This window comes from Camelus bactrianus, chromosome 1, assembly GCF_048773025.1.
Source record: "Camelus bactrianus isolate YW-2024 breed Bactrian camel chromosome 1, ASM4877302v1, whole genome shotgun sequence".
Classification (NCBI taxonomy): Eukaryota; Metazoa; Chordata; class Mammalia; order Artiodactyla; family Camelidae; genus Camelus; species Camelus bactrianus.
Genome location: NC_133539.1, coordinates 39,213,072 through 39,231,566, shown reverse-complemented (window position 1 = coordinate 39,231,566; position 18,495 = coordinate 39,213,072). Strand labels below are relative to the sequence as shown.

The following is an 18,495-nucleotide window of genomic DNA, read 5'->3' as shown; positions in this document are numbered from 1 at the left end:
TAAAAGATAATTATATTTCTGTATACTATAGACATGCATCCTACCACTGAACTATACTCATCCCCCAGAAAGCCAAAATTTTAAAAATCAATGCCATTTATAATAACTCCAGAAACATAAAATTCTTAGGTATAAACCTAACAAAGTACAGACAAGATCTAGATGCTGAAAACTATAAAACATTGTTGAAAGAAATCATAAAAAACCTAAGTAGAGGCATACATTGCTCATTGATTGGAGGAGTCAACATAAGATTTAAATTCTCACCAAACTAACCTACAGATTTAATGCAATACCAATCCAAATTGTAGCAGAATTTTTTGTAGATGTGGAAAAGCTGACTCTAAGACTTATTTAGAAAAACAAAGGAACTAGAATGACTAAAAGAGCTTTGAACAAGAATAAAGTTGAAGGATCTTAAGATTTATTTACTATAAAGTTACAGTTATAAGACAGTATTTGCAAAAATATAGTAACATAGGCCAATGTACCAGAATAGATTTTTGCCTATAAGCAATAGGAAAACATTGTAACCAGAGAAAAAAACTAGAAAAAGAAGTATCATTGGTATAAATTTGGCCACTGCATATGGAAGACATGAAAGCAGAAAGACTTGGGGCAAGGAGACTGATTGAGGTATATATTTATATTAGAGACAAAAAGGTCTAGTGGCAATGGGAATACTAAGAAACTAAAAAAAGTTTTGTAGCAAAAAATCCCCAAATAAACAAACCAAAAAAATTCAAGTCTTGAAAAGGGAGGGGTCAAAAATGACTTCAACATTTCAAGACTGGGAGACTGGAAAATGGTGGTCATTTTGATCAAAATCATGATGTTGGAAATGCAAAGACTATATTAATAGAGATGAATAAAATTGGCAGTTAACATTAATTAAATTAATTCTTGTATTTTCAACGTACTGAATTTTTGTGCTGAACACATAGCACTATCCCATCAATTTTAACTATAACCCTAAGAGACAGGTCCTAGCAATATCATTCCTAATTGGCATATGAAGTACCTGACTCAGAGAGAAATATCAAGCCATTGCCAGTGTTCACACATCTAGTAAGCGGAAGAATTAGGATTTGCACCTAGAAAATCTGTTGCCAAAAATCACATTCTTAACCACTGTATTTGTCTCCTCAGGGATTTTTAAAGTCACCTAAATCCATCTGCCTTATGAATACAGAGGAGGAAATGGAAGCCCAAGGGGTTAAGGGCTTTCTAAAAATCATACAGTAAGTGCCCTGTCGCCCAGAGCCAAGTTGCCTAGCTCCTTATCCTGTGTCCTTTCAATATATTACTCATTATCTGCACTTATTTTGATAGAAAGCTGCCTTTTCCAATGTTCACCTCTACCGCCTAGCTTTCCTAGAGATAAAATAAAATGCAGTTCTTAAATCTAGGAAAAACATGAAAGCTTAAAAAGACGTGAAAGAGAACATAAAACGCTCTGTTTACATCTAGGAAAGACCTGAAGTTTTCAGTCAGAGAAACCAACAAACAGTATTAGTCAATCTTCATGCAAGGTAAATTGCATTTTCCTCAATAACAGGGATTTTCTTTTTGCCTAATCATTTGACATTATGTCATTAATCTTTTCATTTAATTTTGCAGTGTTGGGAAGCACTAATCTGTTTGTGGTTTTCCTTTCCTAAGGAAGAGAATACATATTTAATGCAATATCGTGTATATGCTTCCATCTAGTGGTTATATTCTATTATTACACTATGATGAAGATTGCTTTCCTGTCCCCCACTTTCCACTAAAAGGGAGTCACCACTCCCATCACAGGTAGTTCTGAATCTCAGGAGTGAAGTGAGAGGGGAATGAAAGAGTGGGTGGGAAGGAAAAATACTCTAGTGAGGCTCTCATAATTCGGGGAAACGGAAGTGGAAACACCACTTAGAGTGAGAGCAAGGTTTTTGGAGGGTTAGCAAATGCCCCCTACTGGGTGCCCTAGGCACTTCAGGCTATGTTTTATTTCCAGGGTACCAAAACAAATGAATTGTGTGCTTAATCTCCCCAGTCTTAGTTTCCTCAATACAAAAAAAAAGAAGGTAGTAGGTAGTAGTAGTAGTAGGTAGTAGGTAGTCTAAATAATCTCGGAAGGTCTTTTCATACCAACATTCTATGACTCTGCAATTTCCCACTCAAGGTATTTTGCCTGTTTGACATCATGCAGGCACACTGGGAAATTTCTAGAGGCTTGGAATTTGTTGTTGTTATCAAGTGTTATTGATCCAATATAAACAGGACCTTCACTTTCCTTGTATTTTCTCTTCATAAGCAAAATAGCTGCATGTCCCAAGATGAATATTGAGGACACAGCCATGCTATCCAGGTCTTCTCTTTGACTCCCTGCCAAAGGAACAGAAACTGGCTGACATCATCAGAGTGGAAGGAGAGTGGACAGGAGGCAGTTGATGCAAGGGAGAGCTTGAACCATTACAAAATTCTCCAGTGACCCTGTGATTAATTTTGTTTCCTGGTAGTTACCACTTCCTAATTTTGACAGATGTGGTTTTCTGCTTTTTTTTTAAGAAGCTTACTGGGTTTGCAAAGAAAGCACTAAAGGGATAAGGTCTAGGGAGCGGATTCAGGATCAACAGAGACAGATGCCTTACTGTAATTGAATTGAAACCCTGAGACCTTCTCTGGGCCAACTCTTTGTAAGCTAGTCCATTGCCTTATTTTTATTTTTATGCAGACTTAAAATTCATAACTGACAAAATATGAACTGCTTTTATTCCTCCCTTAATGTTAATGTGGATATGGGTATCTGGTCTAGCAGAGATTATTCAATAAAGAGGTCAGCTGGATTTGTATCGTTGGTTAATTTCTACATTGTAGAGGGGGGAACCCTGATGTGATTATGTGACGGTGAGGAGACATATGATCTGCCACATATTTCTGAAAAACATGTGCTCCAAAAAAGCTCCACTGCTGGCCTGACAGGTGGATAACTTCCACTTTAGGGCTTCATTCCTTCAGGTCAAAGCATTGCTTCAAGAAATCCCCTCTTACTGTCTTGCTTACCCCTTTTCAGCTACCACTATTTCATTGTGAACATTAAAGTTTAGTGTTCATCAAAAGTCGTCTCGATTGCTAGGACCCAGAATTTTGATGAGGAGGATATATAAAGCATAGATTTACCTGTAAATCAGAACTTCCAAACTGGGTCCTCTGGAGGAGCACTTTTTTTTTTTGAGAAATATTAGTAAATCTGGTGGAATTTTTTTTAAAGGAGATCTGAGGTCAACCAAGTTTGAGAAACAGAATTCAGCAGAACTAAACAGGCTTTTTCACTGAAGCTTTTAAGGGAACAAATATTTATTAAACACTGATTACATGCCAAGAATGGTTAGAAGTGTTTAGGATACCCCAGGGAACAAAACAAAGAATGCTTCCTTGTAGAGCTTACACTCTAGCAGGATTAGACAATAATGAATAATAAATACAATGAGTTTACTGTATAAAACATACTAATGGAGTATATGATAGATTGGTAACACAGGTTGTGGGAAGAAAGGGAGTATACTGCATTTTTTTAAAGAGTGGTTCGGGTATGCATCATGGAAAAAATGACATTTGAGCGAAGATTTAAATTCATTAAGGGAGTTAGTCATATGGATTCCCATGTGAAGAGTGTGTCAGGCAAGGTTGACCACCAGTGCAAAGACCCTGAGGTGGGATCATGTTTGGTATGTTCAAGGAACAGCAAAGAGGCCAGTGTTAGTGGAACAGGTGGTGAGGTGGAGGGAACAGCCTGAGAAACCAGAAGGCAAGGAGGAAGGGGGAGTTGTAGATTATGTAGGGCTTTCCTGGCCATAGTAAAGACTTTTTAAATTGAAGAGACTGAGAAGCAATTGCAGAGTTTTGAAGGGAGGAGTAACTTGATCTGACTTATATTTTTAAGGAATCACTGTTTGCTCTGTTGAGAGTTGGCTGAAACAAGGCCAGGGAAGAAGCCAGGAGACAGGGCACAACTGCAATCATTCAAGCAACAGGTGATGATGACTAAAAGGCTAGGGTGGTAGCTGAGCTAGTGGTGAGAAGCACTTGGACCCTGGATGCATTCTTAAGGTGAATTGGACAAGAAGTGTCAGACAGATGAGTCAAGAAAGGACAGTGTTGTTATCAGCTGAGATAAAGAAGGCTATAGTGGGACTGGAGGGAGGGATGTTAACAAGCTGGCTTTTGGACATGTTGAACTTGAGGTATTTATCAGACATCCATGTGGAAATATTAAGCAGGCAGTTGGGTATATGTCTTAGTCCACTTGGGCCATTGTAATACTATGTCACACATGGGCAGCTTATAAACAACAGAAATTTATTTCCCACAATTCTGGAAGTTGAAACTCCAAGATCAGGGTGCCAGCTTGGTCAGATTGAGGACTGTCTTCTGGGCTGCAGACTTCTGTTGTGTCTTCACATGATGGAAGGCGTAAGGGATCTCTCTGGGGTCTCTTTGATAAGGGCACTAATCCCATTTTTGAGGGCTTCATCCTCGTGACCTAATCACCTCCCAAAGACCTGGCCTACTAAAACCATCACCTTTGGAGATTTGGATTCCAACATTTGTATTTTGAGGAACACAAACATTGAAACCATAGCAATATAAGATGGAACTTTGGGAGGAAAGCCTGGACTGAAAATATAAATTTGGGAGTGTTTGGTATCATTTTTAAAGCCTCTAGACTGGGTGAGATCACTAAAGATGTAAGAGAGGCAAGTACTCAAGTACTGAGAGTAGGACTGCGCCAATGCTATGGAATTTGACAGAGAAAGGGGATCAGAGAGAGGATGACCAAGAGTTAAGAGGAAAACAGGAGAGTACAGCACAGCACAGAGAGGACAGGTAAAGGAACTGTTTCAAATAAGAGGGAGAAATCAAGTGTGTCACTGTGTCCAGTAGATCAAGTAAGACAAGGACTGCGACTAGACTGTCGGACTAACATCCTCCTCGTTGCTAAGGGCCACTCTCATTGAACCATGTAGTGTGAACTGTGAATCCCCGAGAGGGCAGTGAAATGCATAGTGTTTCCCAAACTCACTTAGCACAGAACATTTTCTCACAAATCATCTCCAGTGTAGCCAAGAACTACTCTGGCAAATGTCAGTGTAGATAACAGTACTCAGTGAAGAGAACAGATCTGGGTAGCACAGAGAGCTGGGGTCAAGAGTTGGGGGCCCTGGATCTCATGGGAGCACTTAGATGGAAACCAAACTTTGACCACAGTGACATCCTCCAGCTGCCATAGTGACAGTAGCTTAAGACCAGCAACTTCCCTTACATTTCCTCTATTGACTGGCTTTCTGCACAAGAGGAAAGCCTACTGGCCCAGAAATACATGAAAAAAATGCTCAAATTTCTCTACGCATTAGGGAAATTAAAATTAAAACTACAACATTCGTTGCATTGGGTAATTTTTCAAAGCCTGATAATATCAATCTTGAAAAGATTTTAAGAACTGAGGGCTCTCATTCACTGCTAGTGGGGCTTTAAATTGGGGCCGTCGTGTTAATGAGCATTATGGCAGTCTCCTGTAAATTTGAAGATGTGAAAATGTTCAGCCTAGCAGTTTTACTTCTAGGTATTTACCCTAAAAAAACTCTTCCACATGAGTGCAAGATAATGTTGACAAAAATGCACTGTAAGATTGTTTATAATAGATTGTTTGATAGAAAAAATAAGAAATAAAGTCCATCAACAGAAGAATGAATAAGAAAGGTTTTAGTTATCCACACACTGAAATAGTGGTTAAAAATGAATTAACTAGGGCTACATCTATCAACATGATAAATCTAAGCACAATGTGGGACAGAAAAAATATGTTGCAGAAATAAAAGTATAATTTAACACCATTTTTATAGTTTCCTGAAACATGCAAAAGATTTGTGAATTATTTATGAATATATATAATAGTATAACTATATCTGATGATAAATACTAAATAGGGGATAAAGGAAGAGGTAAGGATTTATTACATCATTCTGTATAATTGTAGTATTTTAATATTTATAATATTTTATATTAACCATATTTTAAAAAGGAAAGAAAGACATGCCGAAGAAACGGAGGAGGAGGTGATAATGCATCAGCTAAGAGAAGGTGTAACCCAAGCCAAAATGAATGAACACAATCAAGCAATTGCACAAGGCGTCAAGGAGACAAATCAATTTGAGGAAATTTTAGAATTCCTTCACAGTATATTCCTGGGAAGAGAACAGCATTCTTCTTGAGTCCTAGTAAACAGGTCAGATGTCACTGTATTGCTCGCCCTGTGATTTCCCAGTTGGAGAAATTGAATTTCACTGATATGTCCATTCATCATAAAGGGAATATTTCCAGGGAATATTTCTACTCTATGTGTGCAAAGTACCCTTAGAAGCCTATTTGACCATAATTTACCCACTGCCGAAGACTAATTTCTTTTTATTTATCTGGCTGCTCACCATATTAAACCTTAAACTGAACCACTTTTGATGTCAGTGGAATAAACCATCATCTTAAACTATGTTTATTAATTTGACAAAATAATAATTTAATTTTTTCTTTGTACTCTGGCCATCTGTATGCATTTGGGGAGGGAATGATTCTTTTCTTTCTGGATTAAAAAGGAACCGTGAGATAAAGGAAAAGGTCTTTAAAGTGTAATTAAAATTAAATTAATCATCTACGTTCTCATTAAGCATATTACTTTGCTGAGTATTTAAATATATTTAAATGATATTGTGTGGGATTAAGGGGACTTAATGCCTGACCTCACTTCTTTGTCTGCCGAGGACCACAGCTGAGTTTATTGAGGAGGGGATCAAGCATCCCACTAAGAACCTCCCCTGGAAAGAGGGACTAAAGGGTGGAAACTGAAAATGAAAAAAATCTGCTTTATTTTCCTTAAATTGCTGACGATCCAGACAGATGTTTGCCTGTAAGTGATGTCAATCTACTTAACCTACTAGAACAAAAGACCATCGAAGGCAATGTCTCTCTTTTTCCCTTGATGCCTTTTCCCTGACACTCTAATTACTTTTTAAAAGACACAAGAAGAAGCAATATTGGTAACAGTATTGGTTGCATCCATCTACCTTCCTTTCTTTTGGAAGAGATGATCCTGGCGTCCCTATTGGTCTTCTTCACCTGCATCTGGATTACACTGACACCAAATGCTTTTGCTGCTGCTGAAATCAAGAAGCCCCACCAGTGCTGCTCCTCTTCAATGAAATGGACCCGGTAAGATATCCACAACCCGAGGGGGTTATAGCTCAAAGGTAGAGTGCGTGCTTAGCATGCACAAGGTCCTGGGTTCAATCCCCAGTGCCCTCCTTATATAAATAAATAAATAAACAAATAAACAAACAAACAAACAAACAAACAAACCTAATGACCGAAAGATAGCCATAAGTTAATCTCTATTTCCCTCACTAGCCACCTCAGACCTGTGGGGAAATAAATCTTCAACAGTAGCCCAAATTTGTGGCACTGATTTTCTCTAGAGATAGCATTAACTCATTAAAATAAATCACCTCTGGTTAGCATGGAAAGAGCAGTATTTGGGGTCTCTGCTGGCATTTGAATTTTTTAGGAAAAAAAATACAGTTCAGGGGCTCATGTGTGAATCTTCTTCCAGGTAATGTATTTCTCCAATGAGTAATGCATTTATTATAAAAAAAAAAAACAACATGTTTAATGTTTCTTCAGAACTTCTCTGAGTACACATCAGTCTAAGCACCAATTTCTAATGTCAAGTACTTGCAGAGTGTATAGTTCTATATATTAATGAGACAGTACTGAAAGGCATTAAAGCCATTTGTTGTTTTTTTTTTTAAGATTAGTTTTCCATTTTGAAAATCACCTTTGAAATATCATCCTGAATGTCACTACATCACCATTATTATCTTATCATCAATAATGGAGAGTATATTTGGACCTGCTAGTGAAGGGGCACAGCCCACTGCTAGAATGATCAGTTCTTCCTCATTTGCTTGGGGCTTCGTGGTTTTTAGCACTGAAAGTCCCAGGGACACCCCTCAGTCCCAGGCAAACTAGAACAATTAGTCACCTTTCTACGTATGTACCTTTAATGGTCAAAGAATGTCCTGGGGGGAGTCTGTCCTTTTCAACAAGCACAAGATTTCCAAAAAGACCCAGTAGGCGAAATTGAGGACTGAAGGTGAGTGATACCACCCAGCCAACCGTGGCATTTGTGAGGTGACATATGTCTCAGCCAGATTGCCCTCACATCTTGAATATTTATGAAGAACTCACAATAAGATCACGAAAGAGAACATAAAAATTTAATAAATCCTCCTGAAGACTCAGGTTTAATGAACAAAAACAAAAGCAAGGTCGGGGGAGGGAGATGTGGGGGGAGGGAGAGGTCACTAGATTCCTGATCTCTGCTCTGCTCTTAAAAATGAAGGACTGCCTCTCATACTTCCCTTCCGGGCTTCTGCTTCCACATGCAGATCTGAGATGCTATGAAATCTTGTCCAGTTTAACCACTTTCTGAGTCTTCTTCAAGGCAATTAGGCAAGCAATACTTGGGAAACGTGGGGTTGTATAACCAGGCTATATGCTTTTTCAGATTGCTTATAACATCTGTGTGGTATATTTTATCTAATTTTGAACAAATGGAGACTGCTTAAAAATACCATCTGCTACTCAAACAGTAGATTCGTCCAGTTTGTTTGGTGGATGTGTAGATGAGAAGGGAGACTGTCACAGGAGTTAATTTCACCAGTCCCCTGTCATTGGAAGAGTGGCTGCAGAAAAAATCTACCATGTATGTTTTTTAGGTGTCATTTTTAAGGGACAAGAGGAGAACACCTGTTCTTTGTGGTAGGGTGGAAATGTTTTTCTTTAAAAGTTTAAATGAAGAGGGAAACTCAGGCTTTCTGCAGTCAAATGCTCTAACCCTGAGCTATACCCCCTTGCCTGGAAACTCAGGCTTTCTACTCCATGGCACTGTTACTGAACCAAACTTGGGTCCACTTTCCTACACACAGTAAAGCCAATCTGTTAACACTGGGTGGGGAAGGAAAGTGCAGCGTTTATTGTTAAGGTGTCAGACAAGGAGTTTGGGATGGCTGATGCTCAAAAAACCTGAACTCTCTGATGGGTTTCAAGGAAGCATTTTTAAAAGCAAGGTAAGGGAGGGGAGTCACAGAGTGTGTGATCAGCCCATGCACAATTCTCTGATTGGTTGATGGTGAGATAACAGGGCGGTGTCACAGAAGTTAACATTATCAATCCTCAGGCTCCGGTAGGTCTGGGGGCTATGTGCTCATGGTCATCAAGTAGTTAATTTCTTCCATTTCATGGAGGTTTTAGCGTCTGTAAAACAACTCAGGAAATGTGCATCAGATACTGTTATTTGTGTACTTCAGGGAGAAACTAAAGATTCTGTGACTTCCCTACGGCTGATTTACTGTTTAACTTGTTACCAGTTCTTCTGGCCCAACTGCTACTTTTGTCACTACATGTTCACATCCTTTCAATCGTTAATTCTTGAGCCAGGCATTTTTGACTAAGAGGAGGCCTGGGAGACTACAGCTTTTCTATAAACAAGAGGTAGGCAGAGGACGTGGGGGTAGAGTTCTGCCCCGGGAAGGCCCCATAAGGTCCTGTTTGTTATAAGGCCAAGCATGTTTGTTTTCACTTCTTTATATCCTAAGTGATGTACCCCTTTCAGTGAAAAGCTACAATATGATTCATTAAAATGTATATCTGATTCTTTTGTTCTTCAAAGAAAAAATCCTTTAGGACACGAGGGATTGCATAAAACATAGACCTTGGTTCTGAAGTAGCCACTTAGGATGAAAGACAGGCATTTTCCCGAGTGAACAGAGTAATTCAGCCAGCTGATTTCTGAGCTGTCACTCAGCACTCACTCATGTAGATTTTAAGACATTTTAGCAAAAATGCTGAAATTACTATATAATGTAGTTTCTAGAGTAAGGAGCCCAGGATTCTTCAGACCTTAGTCTGTGAATAAATACTGTGACATTTTTTGCCACATGCCCAGTCTGATTATCAGTAACTAGACAAGTAATAACGGAATGAATTAACAATCTACTCTTTCAAAATGCAAGAGAACTAGTAGAATGAACATAGAAGAAAGCCCTCAACTTTCTTTGAAAATTTATAAGTATATTTATATACAGTAACTTGCATTTATATACATTATTTTGAGCTAATTTTTCTAGTCAGGCCCTTGAAGTCTTTGCTATTGACTATTTTTATTCAGAATATAATTTTACTTTTTGCTCAAAGATTCTGTTTTTCATCCAAATATCTTAAAAATCTTTCATCCAAAGATTCCCTTTATTTCTTAAAAAACAAAATGGGGGAGAGGAGGAGTTGGAGAGCAAAGTAAATATGGCAGGGGAAAATGTTCCTGTTTTGCGTGGGGGAGACATCTGGCTCCCTAGGGCTGCAAAGAGGATTAGGCAGTAGACTCACTAAATATTTATTTATTCATTCTTTCTCAACAATTGTACTGAGTGCTCCTACTATGGCAAGTGTTGGGTCGGGGGTTAGGAGGAACCACATACTGTCTCTGGCCTTAGGAATAATCTGCAGAGTGCCCAAGTCTGCTCAGATCCACTTGCAAGAGCCAATTGTTCAATTTTAAGGCTGTTAAAAAATAAACATTATTAAAAATTAAATTATATAAACACACAAATAAATTATGTTTAAAATGAAAGTAATAAATACTTAAAATTCGCCACTTCCTACTTTACTCCATTTTACTATGATCTGTTGTTTTCAAGGTTATTTATGGCTATGACACCTCGTATCTATGTGGTAGAAATACTACACTATACTGTGCTATACTCCCCTATAGACAATAAGACACTAAATTATATTATATTATATTATATTATATTACACTTCACTACACTATAGGCTGTGCATATCTCTGTCATATCCATAGCTTGAAATCAACTACAGTGGAAGTATTTTTATGTCATGGAAATCAGCAAACACTACATATAGGGCTTTTTTAAATTTTTCTGGAAAGCCATGTGTTAAACAATTAACCAGCATATCAACCTAATGTAAAAGCCAAGGGTTTCCCAGAGATTGCAATTTAACTGCTACTGCAGGTGAGACAGGAGGGAGTGAGTGGCAGAGACGGTGGCAACTACAGGCAGTCTGCTCCCCTGGGGGTGGTGGCTGGACAGTTTCAGCCTTCTCTTCTGATGAGAGAACTTGAGCCCAGTGTTTGCCAGATTCTGATTTTTCAAAAGAAAAATTCATATTTTCATGTGAAATTTTCCAATTTAATACACCACATGGGCTATCCAAACAGTCTGCAGACCATCTCTTAATCTGGTCTGACTTCCTCATTTCACAGATGAAGAAATGGAGACCTCACTGAGCTCATGATCTGATAGGCACCCAGTAAGTCATAGAAACGGTGGTGTCTCAAGCAGGCACTATCTGGTGGCTCATTCACAGAAATGCTCTCCAGAGGTATTTCCTTTATAGGAGACTGGCCGTTAAGTAACGTCAGGTGTGTATTCCCAGAGTTCACGAGTTCAGGAGCAGTTTCATCGACCCCCAAGATTTGCTCCGTATAATGCACCATGTCCTCTCTTAGAAGTTTCAGAAGCATCTGGGACCTGGAAATAGACCTTGGATCCAGAATTATCAAGGTTTTCTTTGTGATCAAAAATCGAATCAACTGATTTTCCCATACTTTACCGCATTCCTTGAATTTGCCTCCATGTAGCCTAATAGAACATTTTTTGCTACATTTTGTATTTTTCTAAAGAAAAATAATAAGTCTACAAAAGGATTTTAAATTTTGCCTCCACGTTGAGACTACAAGCTGGGCTTCAGGTGCCCTGGTTCACAACAGCACTCGTTTGAGGAGAAAATGTCTGTGTTGATGGCAGGCCCTGCTCCCAGGAGGACAAGGAGAATGCAGGGACGAGGTGGTACTAAGCCTCGGCTGGATCTTTATTTGGAAAAGACCCTAGATGACAAGTCCAATCTGGTCTAGATAATTCATAAAGCACTATTGCATAAATCTAATAATGATTTTTACACAGAAAAAAATACAGAGAATCTCGATTATGCTCTCCCCAATGTGATTTTTCATATTTAAATATGAATAATTTAAGTATGAATAATTCCTAGTGTAGGAACTATTTTTCATTTTCTTAAGCATTTTCTACACTGTCATAGACATCATTATGGTATTTTTAATCACTCCATACTATTACTTTGAACTAAAGGACCAAAATTACCTACTTCATTATTGAACATTTATTTTCAAGCTTGCACTATTATAAATAAAAGCAATAAATATTTTCATGCATGTAATTTTTCCTTTACCAATAAAAATTATAATATTCCTAGAATTAAATTACTAAGTCAAAGCATATAAATTATCTTCATAGCTCTCGAAATTGACTTCTAAAGGGGTTTTACCAATATTTTTATTGCTACCTACGAAGTATAAATGTTTCCATTTCATCATATCCTTAGCAGCTAACTTTTTTTTTGTTTTCTGCTCATTTAATAGGTATAAAGTGGTATTTATAGTTTTAATTGTTATCTCACTGTTAACTGTCTAGGTTAAATATTTTTTATAAGTTTGTTAATTATATCCTCCCTTGGGTAAACAGCCTATTCAAACAGGCCTAGTTGTTTTCATGTCCTGTTCCTAGTAAACTAATCAAATGCATAGGCCCTTACGAAAGCAGTTTGGTAAAGCAACCAGTTGAGTGTGACTCAAAATGAGTTTCTGTCTTTCCACTTAATAAACACCAATGCATCAGGATGAGTTAGATGTATTTGCTTTTCCTCAAACAGTTAGAGTACTTTTAAATTTTTTGCCTAATATGTCCACCTCAAAAAACTCCTTTATTCCCCCGAAACCACTCAAAATCCAGCCTTTCCTCCCTCTGGGTCCCACTTTCTTCCTCACAAAATTAGAGTTTCTAATACTGACAAGAGTTGGGAGCATAGAAATATGTTTTCTTTGTTTCATCCAGAAAAAAGGGTTCTAATTCAAAAGAAAGATGGTAACTATTACCTGGACTGAAACCTGCTATTTCTCAAGCAGTGTGCGTAATACTTTGTGGGGAAAGATTAAGAATGCTAGTGTAAGACTCTTCCGTGAGTTGAGATTTCTTCTTCGCTCTGTCTCATCAGGACTCAGCCATCCGGAAGACCCTCTCCTCAGACAGAAGTTACCCAAAAGCTTTCTTTCAGTAACTACTAAAAACAAAATCATTTTTTTCTAGGAAAGGGGAGAAGGCAGACAACACAAAGGGGCTTAAAATGATGCATATATGGAACCAGACCAGAAATCTCTGGGCTAAATCTGATGCTCCTTCATAAGTTAACCCGCTTGTGAAGCATGTTTGCTTCTCTTGCCGTTGTTCTATTTTAGTCTTCATTTTATCAACCTTTCCACATATGTCATTTTTTAAATAAGCCAGGTGTCTTCAAACAGGGCACTCATACTCCTAGAGTATGATGTACCCCTAAGGGCACACACAAGCTATCAGAGGGGCCTGTGGGAGTGGATAGTTTTAAAGCAATCATTTCTGGATCTTTGACTTTCTATGACCTCTTTCTGAAAACTGATCCAGCTGAAAACTTGCCTGCTGTCTCCTTTATAGCCTCCCTCTAGAAATGATTGCTCTGTCCCATTTAGCTAAACGAAGGCGTACCTCTCCCTCTTCTCAGATCTTACTGTGTGTTACCCCAGTGTATAAAATCCTCCTGGGTACAGAGAAGCCATTTTAAATATTGTTGTTGAGATAGGAGATGACTTTAGTTCAAATAAAACGTCCTTCTCCAAACTGGGTGATTTCCTTTTTTTTTCCCTTGATTTCAACAAAATTGAATAAAGAAACGTATTAATTTGTCAGGAAACAAAATCATTAGAAATAATTGTTGATGATGGGCCACAATGTGAATTCTGGAAAATAAGTAAGAAAGAATTTAAATAATTAAGTTACATTCCTTCAAACTCCATGTACTTACATATAGGAACAAGCTTTTTCAATATTTTCATTTATAAAAGTAAAAAATAGGATCAGGGAAATGCAAATCAAAACCACAATGAGGTATCACCTCACACCAATTAAAAAGGGTTTTATCAAAAAGACGAGAAGTAACACATTCAATGAGTAATATCCATATACAAATGCATGAAATAATTGGGGGAAATGTACCATCACTTCATTAAGAAATACATCTCCAATAAAATTTAATTCATATTTTTAGTAAGTATTTATCAACATTTGTATAAGTTGTGTTTTGCTCCATTTGTAATCATCATAGAGGCTTTAAAAAAAGTTCATTTCAATGTATACATACAGTTTCTTGCCAAGAAGCATGATGGGGTGATAAAATTCTATAAAGGAAATAAAATGGAAATGAAAGTTCCAAGAAAATAAGGAGTGAGATCAAATTTCTGGTTTTTAAAGAGCTTATTTTTAAATGTTTAATGTGGATATTTTAGGTTCATGGGATACAGTAAAAGGAGGCATATAAGTTTTAGTTTAAATTATCAATATTAAGTAATTTTAAATTTTATGGTGAAAAAAATTGTTTGATGTCTACTTAAGTATGTGTGAGGTTTTTGAAATTCTTTCAGAGGATACCTAAGCCATATAAACCTTTTTGAGAAGTAGATGATGTATAAATAAGGTCAAAAATAAATAGATGGGACATCGCACTGGGCCTCAGAAGAGCCCACAGCTAAGAACAGGAGCACGTGCTTTCAGGCACTGCCAGGAGTACCCTTCATAGCACAGGCCGTGTTTATTGTTCTTGGGATTCTTATTAATTAGATTTATCCCTTCCAACCTCATGGAAATGTACGCTTCTGAAAAGAGTGTTAGAAATGTGCCATTTTGTTGTGCTATGTTACCAAAGGAGTTCACAGATTTCCATGAGTTTCCACACAAAGTTACATTCCATTTTTCTTAAAATAATAATTAGCTAGCTTTTATTAAATATCTACTATCTTCTAGGCCAGTAGTTCTCCTGAGAAATTGTTATAAGTGCAAATGTTATAACCCAAAACTATGAAATCAGAAACTCTGGGCATGGGGGTCCAGCAAACGTGGTGATTCAGATACAGGCCAAAGAAGATTATATTTACAGAACATCTTGTGGGGGGCCTTGAACATAGTAGGTATTTAATAAAAACTAGCTGCTATTACTTTTATAGTAAGTGGTTCATCCTAGCTCCTTGAAAGAAGTTTTCTAGTTACTTTGAGATCCTTGGAAGAAATAGTTCTATGTGTTCCATTATTCATAGGATAAAATGACTTATGTTTCAGATCAAACTCATTTGTCTTCTACCCAAAACAGATTTGCTCCTCCAACCTCCCTGTTTCTATCAATGGCAAAAATACATACATAAATTTCTGAGGGTTTCAGCTGGAAACTTCCCTGTTGAAAGACCACACTGGGTGATCTCAGGTGCCCATAAGCCTGGACATGTTTCTTAAACCAGCTGCTTCAGGATGTGAAATTCCCACTATCAAAGTCACTTTATTGAGTTAAGAAATTGCTTCCGCAAGTCGTATGTTAAAAATGTACATGTGTTTTCTAACAGAAATTGACATGACATTGTAAACTGACTTTACTTCAATAAAAAAAGAGCACACACAAAAAAGGTACATATACTTTCTGAAGAAGACATGTATCTGTGCAAAAGCAAATCAGAAATTCAGAGTAACTGGAATTCACCCAGTAGATTCCTAAGTGTCTCATGTTACTGCTGCTGCTGATGATGACAGGCATGCTCTCCTGGAAGGAGGCGCTGAGCAGAGTCTGGGGCACCTGGGACAAGAAGACAGCTACCTGTCACTTATAGAAGGGCTGGGCTTCCACAGACATTCTGCTGCTGCACGTATAACATCGCTGGGAAGTATGTGTCACGGGATAGGAAATGAGTCAGTGAGACCCAGCGAGTTCACAGACCAGGGAGCAGGCAGGCTTCACTCCCAGGTTGGGACTCCACACTCACCCATCAGGCCACCCCTCTTTGCCTTTGTGCTAGAAAACTGCAGTGAAGTAAGCTGCACCTACTTCAGGGCTGTACCTGCCGTCAAGGCCAGTCGGCCATCAGCACATCCGTTTCCCCTGCGGCTGCTCTCCCTGTCCGTTCCCATCGCCTTCTCTCAAGAGCCAGGATCTACTGCAGGGCTTCTTCCTCTGATCTAAGCCTCCACTTACACTTTTTGCATATTTTGTCTTTGTAAAACACTGTGTTCATCAATTTACAATTTTGCAGGGCTTTTTTTTTTTCTTTCTTCACTGTCTTGGTGCAAGAAGTAGTTTAGCCTCAGTGACTCCAAGAACCACTTAGCTAGCACGTTGAATGCAGATCCCAAGGCCCTGTTTCCTCTGGTTCTGTTTTCACTGATCTGGGATAGGGTCTATGGATCTCAGCCTTGATCACCTCCACCCAGGTGGTAGTGACCAGGTTTGCCTACTAAAAACCATATTCTGAGAAACACTGCTCTTCAGTAATTACATCCAAACTCAGTTTGTCATTTAAGGTACTCCAAGATTTTTTTTACCTTCCCTGCCCCACCCTCACATAATAAAGAGTAAATTTTGGCGGATCTTTGGTCACATGTAATATGAACTGAAAAAAGTGAGCTTTTATGTGGCTATTTTAGAGCATACCATGTTGAGCACAGAAAGCTAACCTAAATTGAAATATCCAGAAGCATATATATCTCAAAAGCATTTTTCTCCCCTGAAGGTACAGCAAACAAGAAACTAGAATGAGGAAAGACGACAGCACCAAAGTGTGGCCCCTGAAATACAAGCAACTTCTCCACATAGAGGACCATGACTTTGCAATGAGACCTGGATTTGGAGGTGAGTACTGTCTTTACAAAACTCTCGTGCCGTGTGCCATTGTGCTGTCAGAACTGAGTTGAAAATTTGAAGCAATTGCAACCAAAACACAAGACCATCAATTTAAAAAAGAACAAAAACAAAAAACCTTTTATAGTGATCTTCTCTTAAATAACCATTGATAATGTATGCATTTTAAATTAACCGAAAAGACTCAATGTTTTACTATATATATTATTGTAAATAGGTGTTCGATAAATAGAATGTGTTCAGAAAATAGTCAATGTATATATCCTGCCCATACAGCAACTTATTGTTTTAATTAAAATGTTATATTGGGTTACATGATAATACTCATAAAATCATGTTGGCTATTCCTGTGAGCTGGAATGCCTGACTTCTGTGGAAGAACTAGCATGCCAAACGCCATGGCTCCCTGTGAACCACCTCTACTGAGGTGTTTTCTTCTTATCATGTCTGGCAACCAAAATTGATGGAAATGTTGGAGTGGCAGGCACTGTGCTAAGCCCTCTGACGCACCGCCTCATTCCACCCTCACGGTGACCCTGTGAAGTAGGCATTATTATGATCCTTCATATTCTGGTGTGGAAACTGGGGCTTAGAAAGGTTGAGAAATTTGCTCAAGGACATGAAAAAGCAGTAAATGGTAGAACCAAGATGCAAGGACAAGTAAGAACAGAAGCAAGCCGTATTAGATGGATGCCCTTGGAACAAAGCCTTTCCTGCCCTCAGATTATTTAACTGGCATAGTAGTACCACTGAGGGTACCAAGTTTTCGAGAGAGAGACAGGATGTGGTGAAATCAACCAGTTGAACTGAACTCTCTACCTTACTGCTAAATCCATCCTGACTCTTCTGCCAGTGACCTAAGGTCCCCCAGTCCCATGATTCCTGAACTGACAGCTTTTCATGCTAGAGATGTGGAGATAAGAGAAGTGAGTGTGGGAGTGAGGAAGCAGGATCCCCCAGAGGTACCACTTTTTGATAAGCAACTAATACTTGAAGTCCTCAGCAGTGGGTGGGGAGAACTTGATACTCATCATATTGTGTCTGTGACAAAGGGAAGCAAACAGGCATGTAGGTACCATAGAAAACTAACTTGTTAACAGGTTAAGAAGTACATCAGGTAGCTGTTATGTTGAGGGTTGTTTGGTTTTTGATCTTTAATTTCCTGGAATCTATTGGGTTGCAACTCTAAGGGTCTGATTTTGATTTTATTAGGCTAATGATGCAAATTTAATTTATTTTTTTATTGAAGCATAGTCACTTTATAATGTTGTGTCAATTTCTGGTGTACAGCACAATACTTCAGTCATACAGGAACATATGTATATATTTGTTTTCATATTCTTTTTCACCATAGGTTACTACAAGATATTGAATATAGTTCCCTGTGTTATACAGTATAAATTTTTTGTTTATCTATTTTATATATATATATATATTAGTATCTGCAAATCTAGAGCTCCCAATTTATCCCTTCCCACCCCCTTCCCCCCTGTGTAACCATAAGTTTGTTTTCTATGTCTGTAAGTCGGTTTATGTTTTGTAAATAAGTTCATTTGTCTTTTGTTTTTTTGAAATATAGTCAGTTTACAGTGTTGTGTCAATTTC

At 38.1% G+C, this 18,495-nt stretch overlaps 1 protein-coding gene across 1 annotated transcript in view; it reads left to right on the top strand.

Annotated features, from left to right (window-relative positions):
- Positions 1-6,881: 6,881 nt before the first annotated feature.
- Positions 6,882-18,495, top strand: part of GABRR3 (gamma-aminobutyric acid type A receptor subunit rho3) — a 47,903-nt gene continuing 36,289 nt past the window's right edge. The window contains exons 1-2 of the mRNA XM_074363231.1: positions 6,882-7,242; positions 16,763-16,881. Coding sequence (XP_074219332.1) covers positions 7,118-7,242; positions 16,763-16,881 — 244 coding nt within the window. The 5' untranslated portion in view covers positions 6,882-7,117. The remainder of the gene's footprint in view (positions 7,243-16,762; positions 16,882-18,495) is intronic.